Source organism: Dermacentor albipictus, chromosome 6 (genome assembly GCF_038994185.2).
Source record: "Dermacentor albipictus isolate Rhodes 1998 colony chromosome 6, USDA_Dalb.pri_finalv2, whole genome shotgun sequence".
Lineage (NCBI taxonomy): Eukaryota > Metazoa > Arthropoda > Arachnida > Ixodida > Ixodidae > Dermacentor > Dermacentor albipictus.
Genome location: NC_091826.1, coordinates 104,494,659 through 104,518,528, shown reverse-complemented (window position 1 = coordinate 104,518,528; position 23,870 = coordinate 104,494,659). Strand labels below are relative to the sequence as shown.

General features: G+C 49.6%; 1 protein-coding gene across 9 annotated transcripts in view; it reads left to right on the top strand.

The window, feature by feature from the left end:
- The window catches only part of LOC135908656 (salivary peroxidase/catechol oxidase-like), a 131,591-nt gene that overhangs the window by 63,583 nt on the left and 44,138 nt on the right, over positions 1 to 23,870 (top strand). The window contains exon 1 of one of the 9 annotated variants that reach the window (XM_070541197.1): positions 6,949 to 7,040. The exons of 5 other annotated variants lie outside the window; for them this stretch is intronic. Coding sequence is in view for 1 of the 4 variants with exons in the window: in XM_070541192.1 (XP_070397293.1) it covers positions 17,941 to 17,993 (53 nt within the window). In the remaining 3 variants the exon portion in view is untranslated. Of the gene's footprint in view, positions 1 to 6,948; positions 7,041 to 17,865; positions 18,081 to 23,870 lie in introns of those variants that run through there. 3 more of the 9 variants (XM_070541199.1, XM_070541192.1, XM_070541198.1) reach the window with 3 other exon arrangements.

Below are 23,870 nucleotides of genomic sequence, written 5' to 3'. Positions count from 1 at the left end.
TGGTTTGCCCTAGACTTCACAAAATCCAAAGAGACGCCGAAGTCGTTAACGAGGAAAGAAAGGGAGACGGCCGGAAAGTTAGGCAAAAAAACGTTGGAGGACTGTTAAGCTTCGCCTTTAAGAGTGGAACGCGATAGCATTCACAGATCTCTGAGTGCTTCTCACGCTTCCCGGCAACTGCAGCTTGTGTAACCATAATGTTTTCCTGGAAACGATGGCGGCGAACGCCAGACACGAAGGCGAGCGAGCGAGCTTTGTGGTAGAAATGCGGCCTCTTACGTGGACCGCGGATGCGCGGAGGCGAGCGCCATCTGGGTGGTGTTGCGAGGAACCGAGTCCAGCGCGCCGCTTTATGAATGGTAGGAACGCAGGACAAGGAGTTCAGTTTCCGCGTGAGATAATTATTTTTTCTGGTATATTCAAATTACAGTCCGACTCTACCACGTCTGTAGGTTGTGTTTAGGTTGTACCTCGCAATTTTTCTGGCGCATCTCACTTTGGGCATTCAGTCAGTTCAGTAACACCTCTGCGCCATGCAGAGGGCCTGCGTGGTGGTGGTTCGGGATGAGTTTTCGCTAAACGACGTCTGATGCAAGACGCCAACACCGGATTTTATGCAACGAAAAGCTTCATTAAGCCATGCAACAAGGAAAAAAAGGTACAATCGCGACAAGCCGCGACGATTGCGTGAGCAGGGTAGCGATCGGGAGACGCGGCCAACCCGAAGGCAGCTGCGAAGACGTCGCCACGCACCCCGTCCAAGAAGTAGTAGTCGCTAGAATGGATGGAAGGACACGTTTAAGGACGCTGAAAGACATAGGCACAGCTTGAAAGGAGAATACGGAGGAGCCAGTGGAAACTGTAAAAGAAGTTCGCCTCCTGTCCAACTTTTCTTTTGTCATGTTTGATGTCCCATATGGCAGCACACGGATGACGAGAGACATCGTAGTTGGAGGCCCTAGATTAATTTCGAACATCCATGGTTGTTTAGTACACGACCAAAGCGCGGTACGCTTACATTCCAACCCCCCTCCCCCCCGAGTAGCGGTCGCCGCGGCCAGGAGACGAACCCGGGACATCGCACATAGCAGCAGACCTAGATAGACTTAGTTACCGCGGTGATTTCGAATATGTGACTGAGCCCCAGAGGCTGACTTTGAGAAATGAGGTGGCTACGCTAGACTTGCCAGAGACCTGTCATACCGTTACACAGACTACGGAGCGTGGCAGGACAGATTTCGTCGTGCGTTGGCACCAATGTTTGCAGGTTTCCATATGAAGTAGCAGGATTTCACACCGCAATGTTGCTATTAGCTGGTCATGAAGAAACCAGCGTTGGCGAGGAAGGGCAACGGCAGCTTGGAGACGCAACTGAAGTATGCGTACGTCGTCCGGTAGGGAGGTCAAGGAAATGGCACGACGGTTTGAACAATAGCAGGCGCGCGGCTGTATAAACATATACGTTAGCGCGATGCGTCTAGTCAAGCTCTGTTCATGGCCAAGTACTTTTCGAGGTGCTATCGGCGTCAAAGGTAGCGCAAACAGCGGATCACCATTGACAGGCGTGCACATCCGGTTTGACCGCACTGCGAGATGATGCTGCCCCTTTTCGTTTCTGTTCTGGTTCTCTTTTATTTTAAAGCGAGAAAAGATTAATCAAAGAACACAGAAGCTAAAATACCGCAGTATAGTGGCGAGTATTATAGCACATCACGGCGAAACCATACGTGCTATCGGCGTCAAATGAAACGCGAACAGCGGTGCGCGTGGTACGGTAAGCGTCGTCATCATTACTGCGCCATTATCCTTTCTCGCTTTCAAATAACAGAGGCCCAGAGGAGAAACAAAAATTCACGCAGAAGCTCCTCTGGGAGTTGTCTAAGTATGCGTAAGCATCGTGCCGCTTGCTCACCTCCACAGCAGCCCGGTGTCATTATCAATGTTACGAAACTCGATCCGAACAGTATAAACGACTGTGCTGCGGCGACATGAAATGCTGCGAAATGGCAGCGCTAGGTGGACTGATGAAGCAAGCAAAATACTGCAGGTGGCGGCACCAGGTGCGCTGATGACGTTGCGATCATTATAAGCCGTTATCGCTCTTTAGTGCTTTATCCATCCACGTCGAACTATTATCCACCGTGACCAACCGTACTCCGGCGGCGGCGGCGCATTTTGCGGCCGCGCGGGCCTCTCTCTTCAAAGCAACCTGCGATGGCGACACAGTGCGGCGAGTGCTGGTAGCTTCGTGCACGCTGTGTTCTCGCCGCTTAGATCGCGGTGAAGCGATAGGCAGCACGAGGGCCAATTCGCTCGCTGCTGCGGATTTATCATGAAAGCAATTGTCTTACGTACGGACAGAGGGACGATAGGACGGACGTTGTTCCTCGTTAGCCAGGCACTGAAATGATTATGCATTTAAAGATATCGCTGTATGTAAGGAGCATCATCGCACTGTGCGCTCAAACCGGATGTGCGTGCCTGTCAGTGGTAACGACTACACCGCGCGCACTACACCTTGTTATCCTTGTTATGCTTCAGCAACGCGCACCGTTGTTCGCGCTTAATATGACGCCGATAGTAAGCCCGTCCTCCCACGTTCTAGCACGCCTGTGCCCATTCAGGTGCAGAGGCTGGACACACGTGCATCAAGAGATTTGCTGACACGAAATCGCAGCATGTGCTACTGAAAACTGTTTCGTCCGCTCGCTACGCAATGTTACGGCGCTGCTGTTGGCAGGCGAAGTTTCGGCGCTGGTTACCCATAGCGTAAGGCTTCGGAAAGTTTTCGGCTGAATTTAACGTATCTGGACATTGGCGCTACTGAGTCCGGCAGCCCACGGGAATGTGGCTGGTATTCGAAACCGAACAATGCTGAACGTCCCCTGCGGTCACAACCACGCGCTCTAAACCTCCGCATAGGGTGCGCGCTGAAACACGGCGACGGGCGCACACGTTTTTCATGTCGGTCGTGCTGTCGCGATCGTCCACTTCCGCCAGGCATGCTAAGGACCTGTGTGGCTGTAGCCATGCAAAGCGTGTGTGTACGGTGTCGTTAACGAACGCGCACATGCGAAGCATTGAACTGCTCTGTCAGGCTCGGACAATCATCGCTGTTCTCGCGCAGTTTCGGTCCGGTGTCGACGCGACCATTTTTACGTGGCGAGACAATCCGTGCATTTGTGATGGGCTGAGTGCGCATCATGACGTGTAAGTTATTGTGGGACACGTTTGTTTTACGTAATGCATAAGGTTGTGAAGAAATTCATTCATTCATTCATTCATTCATTCATTCATTCATTCATTCATTTTGTTTTGGGTGAAGAGCCCAGTCGTCACGGACAGCGTAATGAACACGGAGACGCCCGCACCGATTAATCAACTTTATTTGTTACAAAAACAAATCCGGTGCAGTTAGCGTACCAACAGAGGGCCGGCACCACCCGCGCCGAAGATAAGTCGAAAACGCGTGCAACGTGGTCACAGCCATTGCGCACTACAGGATTGCGCACCGATATTTCTCTCTGCACGGTATATTCATTGCGCGCACAAAGTCAACCGACCGCAACAACAGAGCGACGCGTCGCGCACAGTGTCGCGTACGCTCGGTGCACCGCTGGAGCTAAAATGGCGCGCGCGACATCATCACCCCGGTTGCGAGAGCGGAGATTTGCCGGCGAGGGTGTGAGTGATCCCCCCGCGCGCGGCAGCGTTTTGCTTCGCGCAAACGCGGGCGCTTCGTGCGAGGAGTGATGGGCCGCACAGCGTCGTGGCGACACTTTCCCTCGGCCTGGTGCTCCTCGAAGGCCCCGCGTCGCACTCTCCACCCACCCCCCTCCGCCTCCTCTCCCGTTCCCGCCGCCATAAATCTCCGCCCTGCCGCGTGACCGCTTTGCTAGAATCGTGGTCATAAAACCTCCATCCTGCATACCTTCATCGCACCGCTGCGTGTACGTTCTCTCTTGTCCACTTTCTGGTCTCTTTTTATTTTTATTTTTACCTTTGTACGTCTGCTGTCGATTTTACCCCCTGCCAGTCGGTGGTTGATAGCATTCCATATTCAAGCGCTCGGATTTGCGGATTTTATTGTTCCTTTTTTTCTTCATCTCGTTTGAATAATTCCCGAAAAATAGAGAATGAAAAAATATAATAATAAGCAGACGCAGCCAAATGGCGCGCGGCTTTCTGATTTTTGTTTTCACCTTAAACAGCAGCGCGATATCTAAGGCAAAAAAAAATTCCCATTAAGGAAATCCTTCTCGGTTTCTTGCGTATTCACGCGAGCATTTCTTCTGTTTTTTTTTTATCATAAAAAAGGACGGAAAATACTAATCCACCCGCGAGACGGAGGCTCGTGCGGGGCTCATTTTCTCGTCCTCGACTTCTTGCTCTTCTAGCAAATCGCCCTTTTAGCTCTCCGACACGATGCAAGCGTCATCTCCTGCGTCTTACATAATGTTGAGCCCCAGTAATGGGAAAGAAGGGAGACGAAGGCTCTACTTGAGTACTTGAGGGTCGCTTCAGGGTTTCTTTCTTTTCTTCTTTTCTTTTTCTCTTAGACAGAGACATTGTTACACGGTAACCCTCCCTGCAAAATGGCGCGTAAGAAACCGGATCACTGGGGCCGTTCACGTTATAAAAAGAAATTATGCATACTAAACGCGGTGTTCACTGTGTAATGGTTGAGTAGATAGGGGACTTTCAATCAGAGACTTTCAAAACGGGGACTTTCAAATAATACTTGCGGTTAGTCAGCACCTTGTGTTGTCCATTCTTGTCTGTGGCCTTTTCAGGCTGTTCCCAAGTATTCTCGTAATGCGCCAACAAACTCAATTTTCGACCTTTCTCGTTTAAAAGCCGCTGTTTAGTGCCTATTTAAGCAACATGCGAGGCTAATGAGGGCGGCGATTTCACCAGCTGTCGGCGCTTCCTGATAGTCTCTTTGTCGTCAGTGAAAGCCCTTGACCCACATACAGGTCCGATGGTCAACACCTTGAATCAAGAGCACGGCCACACCCTTGCGCGTACACTTCGGAGCGCATGAGATGTCGGCAAGGTGAGACTACTATCGGCATGAAGTTAGAATAAAACGAAGTGCGGTGAAGTCAGCGCCCATGTTCGGCAGTCTCGCACATTATCCACTCAAGGCCGCTTTCCCGAAAGACAAAAAAGACGCAGTGCGGTGTTCGAGATAAGGATTATAATAAGGAGACCTGATTATTACGAAGGCAGGAGGAGGTCTGTAATAAGGCCGGCCGAGCCATCCACATCCGCGGACTTCGTTGACGGTCTAATAATTATGCAACAAGGCCGAGAGTTGGCCAAGCCCTTCCCCGAAGTATACCTTGAAATAAACTCAGACCTGTTTATTAACTTACAGCGTAACGTGGAAACTGCGTTTCACCGATTGCAGCTGGGATTTGCCTTCACCGAATACTGCCCACTTAACAGTTGGCACGCTGAACCCTCAACGTGGGCTTACGGTGAAAGAAATTATCTTTATCATTATCAACACCGAGAAAGCATATCGGTGTTGTACAAATGCCCGGCAGTGGCGAGAACTGTGAGTGAAGCTTTAGAAGTGCTGGCGAGATATGCGCTTTCCTCGGTGGATGTTCTCTGACCTTGGTCTCTTCCAGACAGTGCGAAGAAAGCGTTGTATATGTACTGTGGGGAATGTTTTTTATTAATTTTTTTTGGAGACGTGCGACCTAGATTCAAAGCACTGGGAGCACGCCTGCATTGGAACTTAGATAAACTTTATTTCCTTTATTTTTTGACATCGAGCTGAATTTGATTTCGCTTCCTGTGACGTTTTGATTCATTGATATTCTTTGACGTGCGGCGGTCATCTCGAAGAGCCAGTCGGTGCTGGCACGATAGAAGTATACGCGCCGTTGGGATCTGACAGTTAGGGCAACGGGCTGTTGTGATGGGGGACCGATCCCCCAATCTAGCACGTAACTTTTCAAAGTACGAGCTGTTCGCCAAGGCAGCAGCAGCAGCACGGTCAGGAATGGCCGGGAGGTTTCGCAAAGAATGCTTTGCAATAAAACCACGGAAATTAAGTGAGCTGCAGTCCCATTGATCCCTCGGCGCACCCAACGCTACGCGAGTTCACTTCGGAGCACTGCTACGGCCGACCGCTTTACTAAACGCTCTGTACACTGATGCCATGAGGTTGCAGTTTCTGGTTATGGTTATGTCTGCGGTCATTGATTAACTTGCGGTTGCTGTTGCCGCCGGTGATTCGTATCTCTTTATGAAAGAAAAACCAAAAAAATATCTATGCGGAACCGAGGGACGTGTAAAGTGAAGCCTCGGCGAAGCACCTAACTAAATGCTTTGCAACTAAAGGCGATGCGAGACAATCTCGGTCAGTTTCTTTGGTGAACCCATACACAATGTTTGTCCACCGGGAAGGTCACAACTTACTCTCGCACAGCTGTATTTTTTTCTGTTTATTCTCTACGCAGCTCACACGCTATGCCGAAATGCAAACACCAAATCAGGCGCAAATGCGAGATGTCTACATAGCGATGTCACGAGAACCGAGGCCACGCACGTCGCTTGTCGAGGCAAGAATGGTGACGAGAGACGTTTGCTCAAAGCACGACGCGCTTAACAATTAATCCGTACCCTTCCTGTCAGAAAGGCGCTTACCCAAACTGGGGAATTGGCCAAGAAAGGCCACGCCCCCGGTGGCACAAGTCCATCGAGTAGCCCAAGAATTGGGTAGGCCAAATATAAGAAATGTGATAAAATCTAAAATGTCGGCTGAATACTATGTGCTAGAGCGTTAGATAGGCGCGTATGAGGCGACGTTGCACCCGCAAGTTTTGTACGTTGCTTTATAGTTTTATTACGCAGATCTGCAGTTCGATTACTGACAGCTACTTTGTCGATAAATATTCAATCCTACATAAGTCGGTTATTCGGCGAGAAATTTCGGCACGCAGTATCACAAGAGCCCGGGGACGAGTAGGCAAAGAAGGCTTCCATTTTCGAAACCGATCCACGTCTCTGCGAAAGCTCAATCGGTAGGCTTTTATATATATTTGTTTTACTAAAGCTCGAGCCCTTTGAATCCTATTATACTGCCTATCCGTTTGCTACTTTCTGCGCATTACGTCGAATTACGTCGAAAATTCTGTTACGACCACCTGCGATGGCTCCCCCACCCTATACAGCGACGCGGCACCGATTCCTGCAGAGCCGCCCAGTTATTTTCCAGCGGCAGTGTTCGTTACAAAAGCGCGCATCGAATTCTGGAGGCGAATCACTACACCGCAAGGACAGGGCAAGCCGCGATACGTGTTCTTTTTCTCTTCTCTTTTTTTCTTTTTCTTTTTTTTTTGTACCAGATCTACAATCCGGGCTGGATCCGCTTCTACATTGAGCTTTGCGGGGCGCGGCGGGCATACTGATGACGTTCTCCTATATAGCGACACCGCTACCCGAGCTACGCAGGCGCCGAAGGAAAAAAAAAAGTGAGGAATGCGAAGAGGAAGGTTCGTAGGAGGCGAACGCTGAACAGGCTATTTTTGATGATGTCGCACCCGTACACCAAACCTGGTACTGCCGACTGCTGTGCTGAATTGTTTTACTGCATGTACGTCACCTGACTGACTTTTTCGTTATTGTTACCTTTGTTTTCTTTTCGGTGCAGGCGTGTTCTTTTTTTTTCATATATATATATATATATATATATATATGTTCTCAGGAAAGAAAGAGCAGCAGCCAACAAGGCAAACATCTCCGCAGTATCAGGTGTTAATAATAATAAGAAAAAAACTATCCCACTGTATATTGTGCCGTAGCGCTTCTTTATTTGTATGGAAACGAAACAAAAAGAAAATTGCACACGCGCCATTTCTTTATTATTATTTTGGCACGTTCTCACTTCCTGTTCTTTTCTTGTTGTTTTGAGTAAGAGCGGTTCTACGTCGCCTTATAAACATTCGTTTGCATGCTGCAAACCGTCAAACAAGCGCCCAGTGAAAATTTAGAGATGATTGCGAGAGTAACGGGAAGCTGGAAAGAAAAAAAGATAATTTTGTTCGGCTTGGTTCCATTTACTTTTCTTTCTTTCTTTAATGGCGCGGGAGGAGCATGGAGGATAAAGGCCAATAATCGGATTGAATTCGGTCATATCTGGAAATCAAAGGAATAATTCGGGCAAAATGTTGAAGGAAACGGGATCTAACGTAAAGCACTAAGCATTTAGCGACGAATTCAATTCGAAACAAGTTCCCCTAACAGGAACACACTATGGGCGACTTGGGCTAAAAGGACCCGCCGTGGTTGCTCAGTGGCTATGGTGTTGGGCTGCTGAGCACGAGGTCGCGGGATCGTATCCCGGCCACGGCGGCCGCATTTCGATGGGGGCGAAATGCGAAAACACCCGTGTGCTTAGATTTAGGTGCACGTTAAAGAACCCCAGGTGGTCAAAATTTCCGGAGTCCCCCACTACGGCGTGCCTCATAATCAGAAAGTGGTTTTGGCACGTAAAACCCCAAATACTACTACTACTTGGGCTAAAAGGATTCCTTGATGGCAGAGCAAACATCCCACTGACTGCGTTCAAGAGAGGAGGCTTCCACAAAAAATTGACGTCATAAGTTGAAAAGGCTCAATCCGCGCCGGTGAAACTACAATACCAAAATATTTTCCCTTAAAGATGAGAAACGGCGACGGTATAAGGGAAAGTGATGCGTCGTCTCATACCGCCACCGCAGAACGCCAAACGGGGTATGGCGCCAGACAAGCACTGCGAAGATAGATGTTTTGAGACTAGCACGCGGCGCCGCAATCTAGTGATGAAAAGGACATCGATTCTTCATGTTTCTAGACAATTCGTCTCCATTTTGCCACGGTGCAGTTTTGATCATGCCATAGTTTTGGTTTTCACTTCGCGGCATTTCGTGGCCATTTCGTGGCTGTCTTTTCTTTTCTTTTCTTTTTTTTCATTTTGTGGCTGTAAACGTATAGTCAATAGCCGCGAAAGAAGTTAGCACACTAGAGTTAATGAAGAATACACACAACAAGCAACAAAAGTAAAAGCACGAAGGGCGAGAGTAAAAGTAAAAGTAAAGGCACGAAGGGCGAGAGCAGAGGTCAAACGACCGAAGGTAAGACCAGAGGTTATTCCCTACGTGCACAAGGTGTCACACAACCTTAAAGAGGTTGCTAACCGTCATGGTATTTCTCTGGGTTTTTTTCTGCGCCCGTCAAGCTTGCGAAGCTGTGCTCTCGAGTTTACTGTGAGACCAGGAGGGGCTGCCGCACGAGGCATGAGAAGCCCTTTGTTGAGTGCTCCAGAGGGGTTGCATACGCAAATCCCTTGCACCCTTGCGGGCAGCTCTACATTGGACAAACCGAGCGTTGCGTGAATGACCGTTTAAGGCAACATGCGCAAAAGCTAAAGAAAAAGCAGGATAAGGGCGCTCATTTGGTGGCTCATGTTAGCGCGTGTGGTGGTGACGCTCGATTTTCTGCGACTACTATGCTGGGCAGGAGCGGCAACGCCTCTTCCAGGCTCGCTCTTGAGGCCTTCATTATCGAGAAGAATAGAGATATGTGTATAAGTGAGCCTTCTGTCTCATTACTAGATGCCGAATTTGACTTCTTGCGCCACCGCCTTTGATGTGCATGTGCCTGTTCTCTTCTGTTTGGTATGCGCATGCGTGACAAGAGGATATATAGGTACTATCCTTCCTTCCATTAAACAGTTGTGAGTAGCGCTTGTCCTTGTCCACCTTTCTTTTTTCCGTATTTTTATCGCGCTAAGTTACTACTTCAATTATGGACGACCAACTAGCCCAACAATGAACTCTTCTAGGACCATAGATGTTTCGAACTTTATTCTTCATTATAAATGGTAACAAGGCTGGCAGTACTTGTAAAATAAAATAAATAAATCCATCCATTTCTTGGCCAATCCCCCATCATACTCCATAGGAAACAAGCTGTGCTTGAGAAGATTCCCTCTCCCTAGTGGGTTTGTGTCACTTGTAAATGGATGCCATCATCGCCACATCATCATCATCATCATGGCAGTATCTGGAATCGTATAAGGGAGTTCAATTCCGAAGCATTCGGTGGTCTTTTTTTTCTGTGTTTCTTTTTTACGGGTTGTTTGCGTTGGTCGTTACTTTGAGTGATTGAGAGAACAACTTTATTTAGCGAAAAAACCCCGGCCCGTGGGATTCACAGAGTTTAGCGTCTTAAAAGTAACACCGGGGTTACGAGAGACGTCGCAGTTGAGGCTGCGAGTTAGCTTCGACGGCATGGAGTTCTTCAACGTTCGCCTCAATCCAAGCACAGTCGAGTGCCTATACAGCGAACGCATCTATGACGAATCGACTTGTATAACGAAGAAATCATTCTTCCAGGTTCTATAGTGCGCTGTGCGCTGCACGACCTTTACAACGAAGTGACCTGTATAACGAATTATTTTTGAGGCTCCGAGCACTTCGCTATAAAGGCGTTCGACATTACACCAGCGTTCACGCATGCCGCTTCCACGGAAATGCAACAGCCGCAGCCAGCTATCGAACTCCATATCTCGTGCTCGGCGACTCAACGCAGCCACCAGGCCACCGCGAAGGGTTTCTTGCTACGACGTGTCACTACGGGTACCTTGTTGCCGTGGTAACCAGATGCGCAGCTCAGTGCCAGGTGATGAAACAGTATGCACGGTTAAAACTGGGCACCGAGTTTTTGCTTCGGTGACCTTCGATTAGTATTTTCCAAGCAGTCTTTAAATAGTATAACAGTATAAAATGTGTAAACATGGAACAGCATACATAGTATACATAGAAGTATAAACAGTATAAACGTGGAATAGGCAGTGTGCGCTTCGGTGGTTCACTGTAACGTAGCCACAATCTTTACAAGGTGAACGCTCACTTTTCTTTTTCTTCCGTTGAAATCGCTCGCGCGCGTCCTACGACGTCGCAGCCGAGCGTCGGTGCCCATTTGAGATCGTTTTTACTGAAACGATACTGGCTGCACGACGGTGACGACGTCGAACTGGTAAAGCCAGCATTCGAATACCGAACGGTGCCGTATTCGATTCACCGTTCGAAAGTTTCGAACGTTCGCCACACTTCCTCTCGCTTCTCCAAGAAAGCGAGGGGACTCGTCGGCCCTAAGGCAACGCGGCGCGTGCGGTACCGGCACGGGGCAGTGCGAGCTATGCTGGCATCCACGTGTGCTGTGGATCTCGCACCAGCACGGCCGCAGCATACCGATGCCAGAATATTCTGTGGAAGGTCCGCTATGAGCAACCCGCGCTATATGCAGTAGACGCCGGAGAAGAAAGGAGAACAAAGAAAGAAGGATAGGGAGAATAAAACGAGGAACGCGTGGAGAAAGTGGGGAGCATACAAATACCGAGCAGGTCGCGTGTTCTTTCTGCCTTTGCACTGAGCTCCGTTTCTGCAGTTACGTGAAGTCGCCCTGACAGTGCTGAGTTTTCTTCTTTTCTCTCTCTCTCTCTCTCCTCTCTCTCTCCCTCTCTTATCTCTCGCTTTATTTCTTTTCTTTCTTGTGTCCATCGCTCCCGAGTACCCGCTTAGTAGACCACACTCGCGAAAGAAACACTGAGAGCCATAAACGCGGCGTGGAGGGCGGAAAGTTCCGTCTCCGAACTGTGGCGCGCGTTTCAACAGCAAAATTATAAGAGGGGGGTGGAGGTATTACAATGGAAAGAGTAAATTTGAAGCCGCAGCTATCATCCTGGCGTCGGTAATGCGCGCGTTCGCCCGGGCTGCCAGCACCAAGCGGCGCCTTTCGCCGCAATTTACTCTCGGGCAATTTTTTAGAGCGCAGCTCTTTGGCGTCCGTTCCTGGGTTTCGCGTCGTCGTCGGCGTTGTCGTCGGCCTCGTAACCAGCTCCGCCCCCCTTTCATCCCCCCAGCGCTAGCAGCGACCGACTGATACCGCTGGATGCCGCTGACGCCGCTAGAGAGTCAAGATAACGTGACTGCATAGAACACCGTCGCCGCCATGCAGAAAGAGGAGGAAAGGGTCCCCCCCCCCTGTTCTTGTGTGGCGGATAGGGTGCTCTTCAGTTGCCGACGCGCCGGTTATTTCACATAGGCCCCGGCACGTCGACGAATACGTGACCACCTTCCCACGGCTAGACCTGGTTCTTAGCGCTGCGGAAGCGAGGGTATCATATTGTTTGTGTCGGCATCGGCGGCGTTGTCCCTGAAACCAACTCCGCAGCTGGGGTTGGCTCACTATCGGCGTCAGCGGCATCAGTCAGTCGCTGCTATCTCTTCCCTCCTCCCTTTATCGTGTTGTCCGCTTGCTGCGCGCGCTTCTGCCCCCATCGTTTGCCGCTGGGTGTACACGCCGCCCCCCTCCCCCCTCTTCCTGCGAGTCTCCGGTTGTCAAAGCGCCGGCTCGAACTTAATTCCTTTCTTCGCTCCTCCTCCAATGCAACCCCTGTGCGGTGGCAATCAGAGAGCCAGATCGGTGGCGGCGGATCTGTATATGTGCACCGCCCGAGCCGAAATTGCCGCTGCCGTTCGCCCTGTGCGGTGGCAATTTGCCTCAATCTATCGAAAAGGTGAAACAGCTTATTTGCTGCGCGCAAATTTCGCATTAGGAAGTAACGTAATCGTCGGTAATTTTTTTCTATGCACGCCGCGAAATGGCCATCGCCGTTAGCCGCTCGTTTGATTACGGCGACGCATACCGTTCGGTGGCGTTCCTCGCAACCTTCTAACTCGTCGCCGGTGTCACGTGTGCCGCGTACGGCGTGTGCCGCGTCAGTGACGGGAACGGTCAGCTCCGGCCGTGATTAGCGTAAATACATGGACAGATTATTCGAGCGTGTTAAGGCGGAGGGGGGCGGGGGTGGGGGGTAATAAGGAGAAGCCAATTACGGCTTCTTCGTACGAGCCAACCGATCGATGCCATGTGGCAGTGTTTCACCACGAATCATGTGAAGATTGGTTGCGATGACGTGGCAGATTTATCGTGCGAGTGTGCGGTGCAAATTGCCGCTGGAGAATAAGGAGAAGCCAATTACGGCTTCTTCGTACGAGCCAACCGATCGATGCCATGTGGCAGTGTTTCACCACGAATCATGTGAAGATTGGTTGCGATGACGTGGCAGATTTATCGTGCGAGTGTGCGGTGCAAATTAGGCGACGAGAGACAGCCACTTATAAGCGCCGAGAACCACGCCCACGCCAACAGCGAACGGGTGGCAAGCTTTTCACGGGTAATCGTCTTGAACGCCTACGCTAAGATGTACTCTATAAACGGTGTGAGTTTACAAACGCGTACACTGTGCCATATTATATATATAAGGAACCGGCTGTATTTACCTCGAATAATGCTGATTTCCACCTTTACACCTCGGTTAGACTTGTCTTTAATTTTCCGTCTTGCTGATGATCAACGTAGGTTGCCGATTGCCTGAGCTTGCAGATCAACTCGCTGATTGTGCGGTCAAAGTGGGGAGGGGGTAAGGGAGAAGCAACAACGCACTGTACGCGTGAATACCACATTCGCATTTGCGTCGGTCCATGACAGGCTGGAGGCGTACATTGTGCCTGAACTGATCGCACTTCGTGCGCCCTCAACAGTATGCACTCTCTGTCAAAAGTGTATGCGGGACACGCTGCCTGAGGCCGCCAGGTTGACTACATGAAGGCAGTTTTAAGGGCTTTCCAGTGGTATGCGACGCATATATATTCTAATGCCCTAAACACTGAAAACTCGCACAATTACCATCCAGGTATCTGGAGAGGTACTGTCGTATATTCGCGGTGGGAAAACGCTAGTGGGTAAAAGCAGACACGCGGACAGACGGTGCTCTTTCTGCCCGTTCCCACTTTACTTAGCCAAACTTTTTTTCACCACAAACACAGACAGCCAAACACCAACCAGCCCGACGTCGCAATTTGTTGAACCTGAGTGGTGCATCTGCTCTGTATAAACAGGCACGAAGACACACGAAAAAGAAAAATCATCCGAAAAGCTTGAGAAAACCATTTCAGCGTTGGCACGCAGGGACAAGAGGAAGACACAGACAAGATGGTGCCCAGGTTACTGTCCCTCTATACCAGTGCTGTAATGGTAATGTTTTTTTCTAAGTGCACACGTAACCAAAAGTAGTCGGAACACGGGAACTGCAGCCGAACTGCTTTCCTATGCGCTCTACAGCAGCTTCAAAGGGAAGCAAAAAATTGAATTACGCATGCGCTGCGCGCATGCTTAATTGCGTATCCATAAAAACTCAGAAATTTCTAATCATAAATCATAAATTCGTAATCATAAATGTTCCATTCTAATGCCCCCTAGCAGCCTCAAGGCTACTGGATGCTTGAGCATTGCGCCTTAGCTCCTTCGTTCCAGTTACCGCGCCTGCACTTCCGCCAACACGCCCAACACGCAGCTGTCAATCCAAAGCAGTAAACAGCGCAAAACTCGTCACCTGCACCTAGTTGTTCCGCGGAGTTTGGAAACAACTTCTTCCATAGCACAAATAATTTGCTTACAACGACGAGGTGTAAGAAAATGCCGTGCCTGCTTCGCTCGCGTACATCGGAGACACGCCCTTCGCGAGCGCGTCTTTCGCACTGCCAGTCATGTTTTGCCGTTAGACCCATTCAATTCACCTGCACTTTCTCAACTGCAGTGCACGACTTTGCTTTTCGTTTCGCCAGTTCAACGTCAGTTCACAGCATTCCGTGCACTCTTATCAGAAAGGTCATTCAGCGTTCGTGCGGCATGCGCCGTGCCGTTTCTGGCGGGAGATTAGTTGGCGGGAAATTGGTTCACAAAATGCGAGGCAATCGAACGGACCCGTTAAAGTGGCGGCCCCGCCACCTGAGAACAAAAAAAAAAGAATACGTCTAAGAAAAAAAAAACGCGGTCGATCACGAGAGTGAGCGGCATGCAAGCAGACACCCCGGATGGAATCGCAAAAACAGTGTGCGCGACATGTGCTGACGCGCCAACAGCCGCAGTACAAGAATGAATAACCTTGACTAGATAAGCGTTAAACAATCTTACTCAAACTATCTAATAATCTACTGTATTAAGCTGTTGTTCTTTGCGATAAAATGTGCAGCTATTTATCCAGGTCACGGTGGCCGAAGTCCGATGGGGCGGGAATGCAAAAAAATAGGCGTGAAATGTGAATTAGCTGCATGCTATATAAAGAACCCCAGGCAGTCGAAGTTGTTCCAGAGCCCCTCACTACGGCGTTCCTCGTAATTGGATTGTTTTTTTAATACATAAATCTCCAGAATTCAGTTCAATTTATTCTTAAGCAGTCGAGACACATGTCTTGCCGTGTTTAGAATATTTGCTCTTGCGTGTTTTTGTCCTCAGGCAGCCGACCAGCCAGCTCAAGCCTCGAAAGATAAGGCACTGCGTTTCGCGTTACCGTGCAAGCTTTCTTTCGTGATTTCTTGTTTTCCATCGTTGCAAATCTCTGCGGACACAATTTCTTTTGCATCCCTTCCATTCACTGTACCATCTCTGCTCCGCTCGATTCCTTTTCGATTACTTTTGCTTACTTATTTTCAAATTACCCTCCTTAAGAGTGAAAATTCTCGAAGTGACGTCTGTCAACCAATTAGCGTCGGTTATCGCGCAGTCATGGAGGCATTGCGTAATCATGAGTACAGCAGACATACGTGGATACCTCGGGAAATTTCTACAATGATTCCACATCTGCTTCGTTTCTCCACAAGAAAAATATAAAATTATCTATGAAGAAAAGGGTCAAGCAAGGAGACACAATATCTCTAACGCTATTCAGACCATGCTTGGAAGAAGTATTCAAGCTATTAAACTGGGAAGGCTTGGGAGTTGGAATCGACGGCGAATACCTGAGCAACCTTCGGTTTGCAGATGACATTGTCCTGTTCAGCAACACTGGGGACGAACTACAACGAATGATTGAGGACCATAACAGAGAGAGTATTAGAGTGGGGTTGAAGATTAATATGCTGAAGACAAATGTAATTGTTCAATAGCCTGGCAAGGGAACAAGAGTTTAGGATCGCCAGTCAACCTCCAGAGTATGTACGCTTATCTAGGTGAATGGTTTGATCGTTGCAGACCAGGAGGAGGAAGTTTACAGAAGAATAAAAATGTGTTGTACTGGCATACGGCAGGCATTACCAAATCCTGACTGGACGATTACCATTGTCGTTGAAAATACAATCATTGCATTCTACCGGTGCTGACATATGCGGCACAAACTTGGAAGTTAACAAACAAGCTCGAGAACAATTTAAGGACCGCACAAAGAGCGATGGACAGAAAAATGTCAGGCGTAACAAAAAGATACGGAAGGGAGCAGTGTGAGTCAGAGAGCAAACGCAGATAGCCGATATACTAGTTGACATTAAGAGAACGAAATGAGATTGGGCAGGCCACGTAGGGCTCAGGGTAGATGATCGGTGGACCATTAGAATTACAGAATGGGTTCCAAGGGAAGGGAAGCGCAGTCGAGGGCGGCAGAAGATTAGGTGGAGTGATGAAATTAGGGAATTTGCAGGCGCAAGTAGGAATCGGCTAGCGCAAGACAGGGGTAATTGTAGATCGCTGGGAGAGGCCTTCGTCCTGCATAGTCGACATAAAAATAGGCTGACGATGCTAATGATGATGATGATGATGATGCTCTGAGAATTATACAGTAAAGGCTAGCACGAGATCGTGGTTTCGATTCCCGGCCACGGCGCCTGCATTTCCATGAGGTCGTGTTCAAAAAAATAATAATAATAACTCGTGTATGCAGATTTAGGGGCACGCTTAACGAAGCCCTGCAGTCAAAATTATTCTGGGGTCCTCCTTCAGGCCGTTTTTATTTTATAACCCACTCTGCTGTTTATCACGTGACCCACTACACCTGTGCAGTGTAGCCCATCGCCAAACCCCACAACCCATTTTTAATGCATAATAATTCCGGCATATCCCTCCCCATGATGAATGTCGACGTTAATGCGGCATTGAAGAAATGTAGCGACGCGCCCCACTTCCAACGCGAAAAACGTGTACGCAGCCTGGTTGCATTCTCTCACGTGACCCACTGCACACGCTACGGTACCCAGCGGCGCCGCCATAAAGTCCTCACGTAGCGCAGGTTCAGTTTCGCAGAACAACGTAGATATTTAAAGGATCATTTTTGCCCTGCGGCATCAACCCTCGCATTAAAGAAAAGAAAGTAGTCTACAGAGCGGCACATACCCGCTTCCACATATCTAGTGCCGCATTCCTGTGACCTAAGTCATCGTCAAAGAGGTTCGTTGAAAAGTGGCGCATGTGTGCACAGTGCCACACATGCCCAGCGATACATACATACATACACACACATACATACACACACACACACACACATACATACATACACACCCAGCGATACAAGGTGGTCCGACGGTTGGTTTCGAACGCTGCTCCCTCAGCACAGCAGCCCGACGCGCTACCCATTCGACCATGGATTACCCAACTACCCAAGTTTAACGATTATAGACATGAATAGAGAGACAGTCAGCCCCCGAAAAGCGAGTGAAGTATGTTAAGAATGCTAATCGCATGAATAGCCTTCATGCTTAGCAACTCGAGGCACGCAACTCCGGCTTAACAGATGGCGACCACATGCAAGTCAGCGTAAAACCCCTCTATCTTTCAAAAGTAATGCCATTTCTAGATCTTTCCGATACACCTCTCCCCCGGCGTTTCCTCCTCGCCGCCTCCTGTCGCCCCAGCCTCCCCCACTCCCCCATTGGCCAGTCCGTATCACGTGGAGGCATGCGTAGCGCTTTTGTATATTTTTTTTTTTCCAGCGTGCTCCGATCGCCATATTCGTAAGAGCGCGTCGAAAGCGCTGTACGCGCAAGCGGTTTGATCGAGTGCATATTAGCGTACCAGATCAAGTGTGTTAGGGACGAAAACTTCATTGTGATGCCGTGCTGCTGCGCCTTCAGTTGCCACAACCGTCAAGGCGAGGGCAAAAGGTTTTTTTCTGTTTATCATCCGGCGAGGGCAACGTACAAAGAAGAAAAGTGTGTATGCATATGATCGCGCGGGCTAATTTCAAGGAGGTAAAAAAAAACGCACGACGTTGTGAAGTGCCACGGTTCTTCATTGCCTTTTCTTTTGAACCTAATTTACGCCTGCTTCTTTAAAAAAGTGTTTGCGTATGTGTCCATGCTGTGCGCGGTATTTAGCTTGACTTTTTTAAGTCGACTTTTTTCGAATGTGCTCGCTTTGTTTCATAAGAGTTTTGTTTCGCGGCAAAAGTGTTAGCACCTCCGGCTGGCCTCTGACATAAAAGCGATTTATGTCAAAGGCTTACGAATGCAGTCGTTTAGCTCCTATGTATGCACGTCCGCATGTATTCGTTGGGTTTGTGGTGTTCAACATTTTTAATGTCCCTAAGCGACTAAGACTATGAGGGAGGTCTTTGTGGGTGGCGTCGGATAACTTAATTTAGGTCAGCTGGGTATTTTTAATGCGCTTTTTATCGTCCGGTACATGGGACCGTTGAATTTCGCCTCTACCACGGCTGCTGCCGGACGCGTCCTCGGAATCGGAGGGATGAGCAGCGGTTACTCGCACGTTTTGCGTGAGGGATTATTATAGCAGAGAAAGGCCGCAAAGGACCACAGGCCCCCAGATGAGTATTGACATTTTTACTGCCTAACATTGGAATTTTTATGTCTCCAACGAAGTAAATGAATATCGCATGCGTCATATGCCCTGTGCATTGCCTTGGATCTCTAATTTCTCTATACTTTTGCTGTTTTTGATTATGGGGTGTGGACAAAATTGCCGTCCTTGAGCCCCTTTATTAAACTCATGTGAGGATTGTGTAGTCATACAAACCTCTTGTTCTCTCTCTGTCTCTAATGGTTCCAAGATAGTGTCCGAGATATAGGGACACTGCTTCCCTATGAAAATTACAACGCAAAAAAAAACACAAAGGAGCGCAGTATGCAGACATGAAATTAGCACTTCAACAAAAGCGCTACTAGTGCTATTGGGGGGCGAGGGGGGGGGGGTAAATATTTTCGGCACCTCTGTCCAGTTTTGCCATCTAATTTGTCCTTGCTATTAAATTCCAACCTCTTGCACAGTAATAAAGCAAATAATTTTAAAAACTATTTCATGTCCTGCAATAATTCCTGGTACCTTGTTACCATTTTAAATACCATCTACGGGTGCAACATTGCTTATGGCCAACAGAACCCGTGCATCAGCTATACAGGTACGTAAACGGCGCAGAGCAGAAGGGGCCCAGTTTCTATAGGCATTGCTGACCCAAGACAGTTGGAGTCTTTCACGAGCCCGCAGAACAAAAGTATTCTGCAGGTACGTAATTGAACCTACGAAACCACGTTCAGATACTTTCACGCAGTCAAAAATTGAAACTCTGGTGGAAATGAGGTGAAAGAACACATCGCATAAGTGCTACCACCACAAGCGCGAGTCCAGGCCCGGGTCACCTAAGGAACGTGAAAAAGCCGGCACTGCCTCCATCGTCTGCCAACTCTCAGGTCATGCGCCTAGCAGGAGGTCCTTCTATAGTGAATAGTGCTCTCCTGTCTAAATTCTTCAAGGTCAATGCCAGTGTCAGTCCTTCAGGCGCATACACAGGGCACACCATGAGCACATGGTGACCCTCTTGATTCGCTTCCCCTTCCGTTACGCAGAGTAGCAGGTCAGATAACCCACTTTCCGGCCGACGCCTCTGCCTTTTCCAGACAATAAACTTCTTCTTAGAAACTGTGGTAGTAACGCGCGTGTTTCAGCCCACCGCGTGCATGCGTCGTGCTTTGGCAACACCAACTCTCAACGAGCGGATGCTTTGCGCTTTAAATAATGGTCCGTTTCTCTCTTCTTGTTTTGCATAATTCCGACATGGCATTAGTAAGGCCAGTAACTGACTCATTAAGTAAAATCTCGCCTCAAGAACGGCTCCGCAAGGCTCGAACGAAAGTGTTCCGCGGGTTTCCTTCAGCAGCGTTTTAGCCGTCGTCTGCTACGGCAAGTCCGACATAGGCGGCTCCACCGACGAGGCCGCGCTAAAACCCCTTAAACTTCGTAAAGTAGTGCCACGCTTTGAAGAATGCCGCCTCCTCCTCGCGCGCTCTGGCGGAGGGCGACGCCGCGTTGCTATTGGCCTAGTGGCATCCCGTGGGCCCTCGCGTCGTGCATCAGCACCATTTTTGCTCGAGAAGCGTCTACGGAGTGGCGAGGAACGCTCGAGCAGTTTAGGTGGCGCCACGGTCGAGGAGGGAGCGTGAAAGAGGGGAGAAACAAGGAGGAGTGAAGACGGAGGAGGAGAGTGTCGATACTTTACGAAGTTTAAGGGGCTTTAGGCCGCGCCGAGTGTGAAAGTAGAACGGAGGAGGAGGGGAGCGGTTGGGGCTACTTTTAAACATTGATGAGTTTGAAGTCGCCCTTGTGCGCAACATGACTCGGGTACACCGTGAGCACAACACGTCGCACGTACTGTACAACACTGCTACCTGCCCCACACAACGAAGCATCTCGTGCGGGACTGCACCGGTCTAAGGCTACTGGGGTATACACTCCACCGCTCTAACACGTGATCGCATGAACCCTGCATTTCACCCCCGTCTCAATACAACGCTGATCGGGTCCAGCAGTCAATATGGGATTTCGCGCAGGAAGCGGAAATCCTGGCAAGGACATAATTTAGCCCTTCTGCCTATTTTCCTTTCCCCTAACATAGACCAGCGTAGCATGACCTTGGATAATAATGCTCTAATGCTATATATGTATAATACTGAAGGTGACGGTGGTCTCCTCCGGAACACGGTCAGACGTGTGTCGAGTGAGCTTCTGAACACTTTTGAATGTGATGAACGCGGTTTAAATCATGAATCAAGGACGTAATGCGAACGCACCTCTCTCTCATTTGCCGCTATAGCGCTACTATTTTCTTTGTCCTGTTCTATATCAGTATGCACGTGTGGGCACGTGCCTTTCGGGCACTTTTGATGGCATATGTGTGCGAGCACTCCTCAGAGATACGTCACGTTCTGTTTAATTCATTCGCCACATTTTGGGGATCTATCACTCTTTGTGCGAGGCCCTGCGTACGCGTCGCGTTCACGTGTCGTTGTTCCCGCGGGCTTTACGTGAGCGGCGTAACTTCTACAGGGCAGTTGATCAAATAAAGTTCTATACCGGCAAGTACGCGGTGTTGCTATAGTTCTTCGCGCATCAACCATATCCGCGTCGGATATGTGCGCCGTGCAAAGAAGGGCGCGCGTCTTAAACGGCGCGCCCTCCGGTGCTCGAATCGCTCATCGTTGCAACTTGCCTACGGGGGTCACGGCTCGTATATAGTATAACCCTGAATGTGCCTTAAGCACACAATCGCCCCAGACTCTCTTCACGGTCAACATGTGTAGCCCTCGAAAGTGTTACAACTTATTCCACTTCAATTATCCCCCCACGCGCCATTACGATGTCTCGCAATGCGTAGGAATTAATTTGCAAATTGCGGGCGGGCCGGGCCAGCGCACCGCAAGAGTTGCTTTGGCGTGTAATCCAATGAGCGCGCAATTCCGTCGGCCTGTACCCTTTTTTTTTTTTTTCTTTGACGTTCGACGGCGAGATTTATGCGCTCTCGCCATTCGCGCAAGCCCTACCACGTGCACCCGCGCATGCGCGAGATGCTCACCATGCAGCCTGAGGCGTGCGTGCGATAAGACGTGACCCACGGGCGCGTTCGTTCGATTACGTCACGAGAGACCGGAACTCGCACACCGCGCGGCCTTTTGGCGACGGGTTCAAGGAGAAAGGCGCGCAGCAGCTGCCGCAACGCGCCGAACCAGGAAGCCGCTGGCGCACAGCGCGAGATCGAACAATTGGTCCGAGGCCTTCATTACGCGGCGCGCCGGCGAGGGTGGGAGGGGGGGGGGGGGACGAGGAAGATACCCAAAGCGACGTCGGGGTCTCTTGATAGTCTGTAACGGCCAACCCCCATCCCCTTTTTGTGGATATTTTTGCGTCTTTCGCGATCCTCTTACGCGCTTTGGAAAAACGAGCGAGACATATTACAGGCGCGCAAGATCCGGCGAACGGACGGAAAATCGCCGGTTGCCCAACGCTCGGACCGAACGCTTCGGCGGAAAACCGGCGACCGTCCGCAGTCGCGGCGGCGTTGTACGAATACTCGTCAGATGTGGCGCTCCTCGGCCAAGGTCCGCGCAAGGTCCCCCAGCTCCTTACTTTCTCTTCGTTTTCCGGTAATTCCTACCTTCCCTTCAGTCGTGGATTGCCTATACGATTCCGTTTATTGTTTTTTTTTTCGAAACCTTACTTCAAACGCTTTTTTCTCTGTTTTCTGTTCTTTCTCTTTCTTTATATATACTTTTTATGTATATAAGGAAGCCTTGCAGTAGCATCGTTTATTCCACTCCCTTGCTGACCTCTGCGCATTCACATTCCACGTTAGTCTGTCTGGGAGTCGTTACTGGATGAAAGGGCGCATCGAGCCTGAATCGGAGCGGGGGCGGCTTGTCTCGGTCGGAGCGCCCACGCGACAGCGTTTGTGTAACGCACGAAAGGGAACTATGTGCAACAGTCGCTTCCCCTTATTTACTCTTTCTCTTCTTTTTATTTTTATTTTTTATTTTTCGGCATCGATTACCCGCCCACTTGTTTCGCTACGACACCGAGAGGATTTCTAAATTCGAGACACCCCCCGAGATGATGACGTAACCCGGCTAGGCGGGGGGGTTGGGGGGTTCTCCCGGCACCCGCGACGCCATCACCTGTGCATAGGTGCAAGCCGGCAGTGGAAGGTCGCGACTCTGCAACGCGCGGCGCTTTCCGGGAAAGAAAAAAAAAAGGAAGAAGCGGCGGTCCTCGCCGAAAATAAAAAGACCAAATACATCAGCGCAGCGGTTCCGACAGAGAGAGAGAGAGAGAGAGAGACAGCCGTCAATTTGGCCACGCGCCGCACCGGCCATGTGGCCTCCCAGACGCTCGCGCAATTACAGCGCGCGGTCGGCCCCCGCCGGATGGGCGAAAAAAGAGGAGCCCTCGATATTCTCTGGGGGCGACCTCGTTGCGTATGCGACGCGACGCCCCGATGGCCCCCGGGCGTTCGTCGTCGCCTGCGGCGCTGATTTGCCGTCGTCGTGCCGCGCGTGTGGATCTTGCCACCGGTTCGCGTATGCGTGAAAAAAAGTCTCCCTCGTTCTTTCTTTTTCTTGTCACACGACGAAGAAAGCAGCTTTGCTTACACGGCGACTCCCTTAGCTGCGGCCGCCTGCACGGTTCTCGTCTACAAAAAAAAAAAAAATCCAGTTGCACGTTATCGCTACGTGCGTACACCTGTATCTTTCCATAACGTCCTCGTTTATCGCGCGCGAACGACGCTGTATCATAAAGCGCCTACATGCAATATATATATATATATATATATATATATACACACAGTAAGTGCAACGCCTAATAAGGTGCCAGCGAATGCCAATTTGGTGTGTGTGTTTGAGGGTACTTAAAGAGCAAACTAAACAATATATTTAATTGATTGTGACCTGCGTTTTCTATAGCGGCATTCTTTCTGTTGCCTGCTTGTTATCTGCTTCTATGAGAAACTTGCTAGTGCACCCGGGATTTTGTAGTTTGCGTCGTTATATGTTCAGTTATCTGTTATATGATGTCAAACTGCACAGGAGTGCCGAGGCCGTCGTCAGGCCTTTCAGCCTTTACCCCGGCTTTCTCCATTGTAAAAAGAAGGAAAATAAGCTTCATGTGTATGTGTGTGTGTGTGGGGGGGGGGGGGGGGCACTGTATGTTGAGGATGCACGTACGAGAAAAAAAAACGATGCTCTATTTCCTACGTT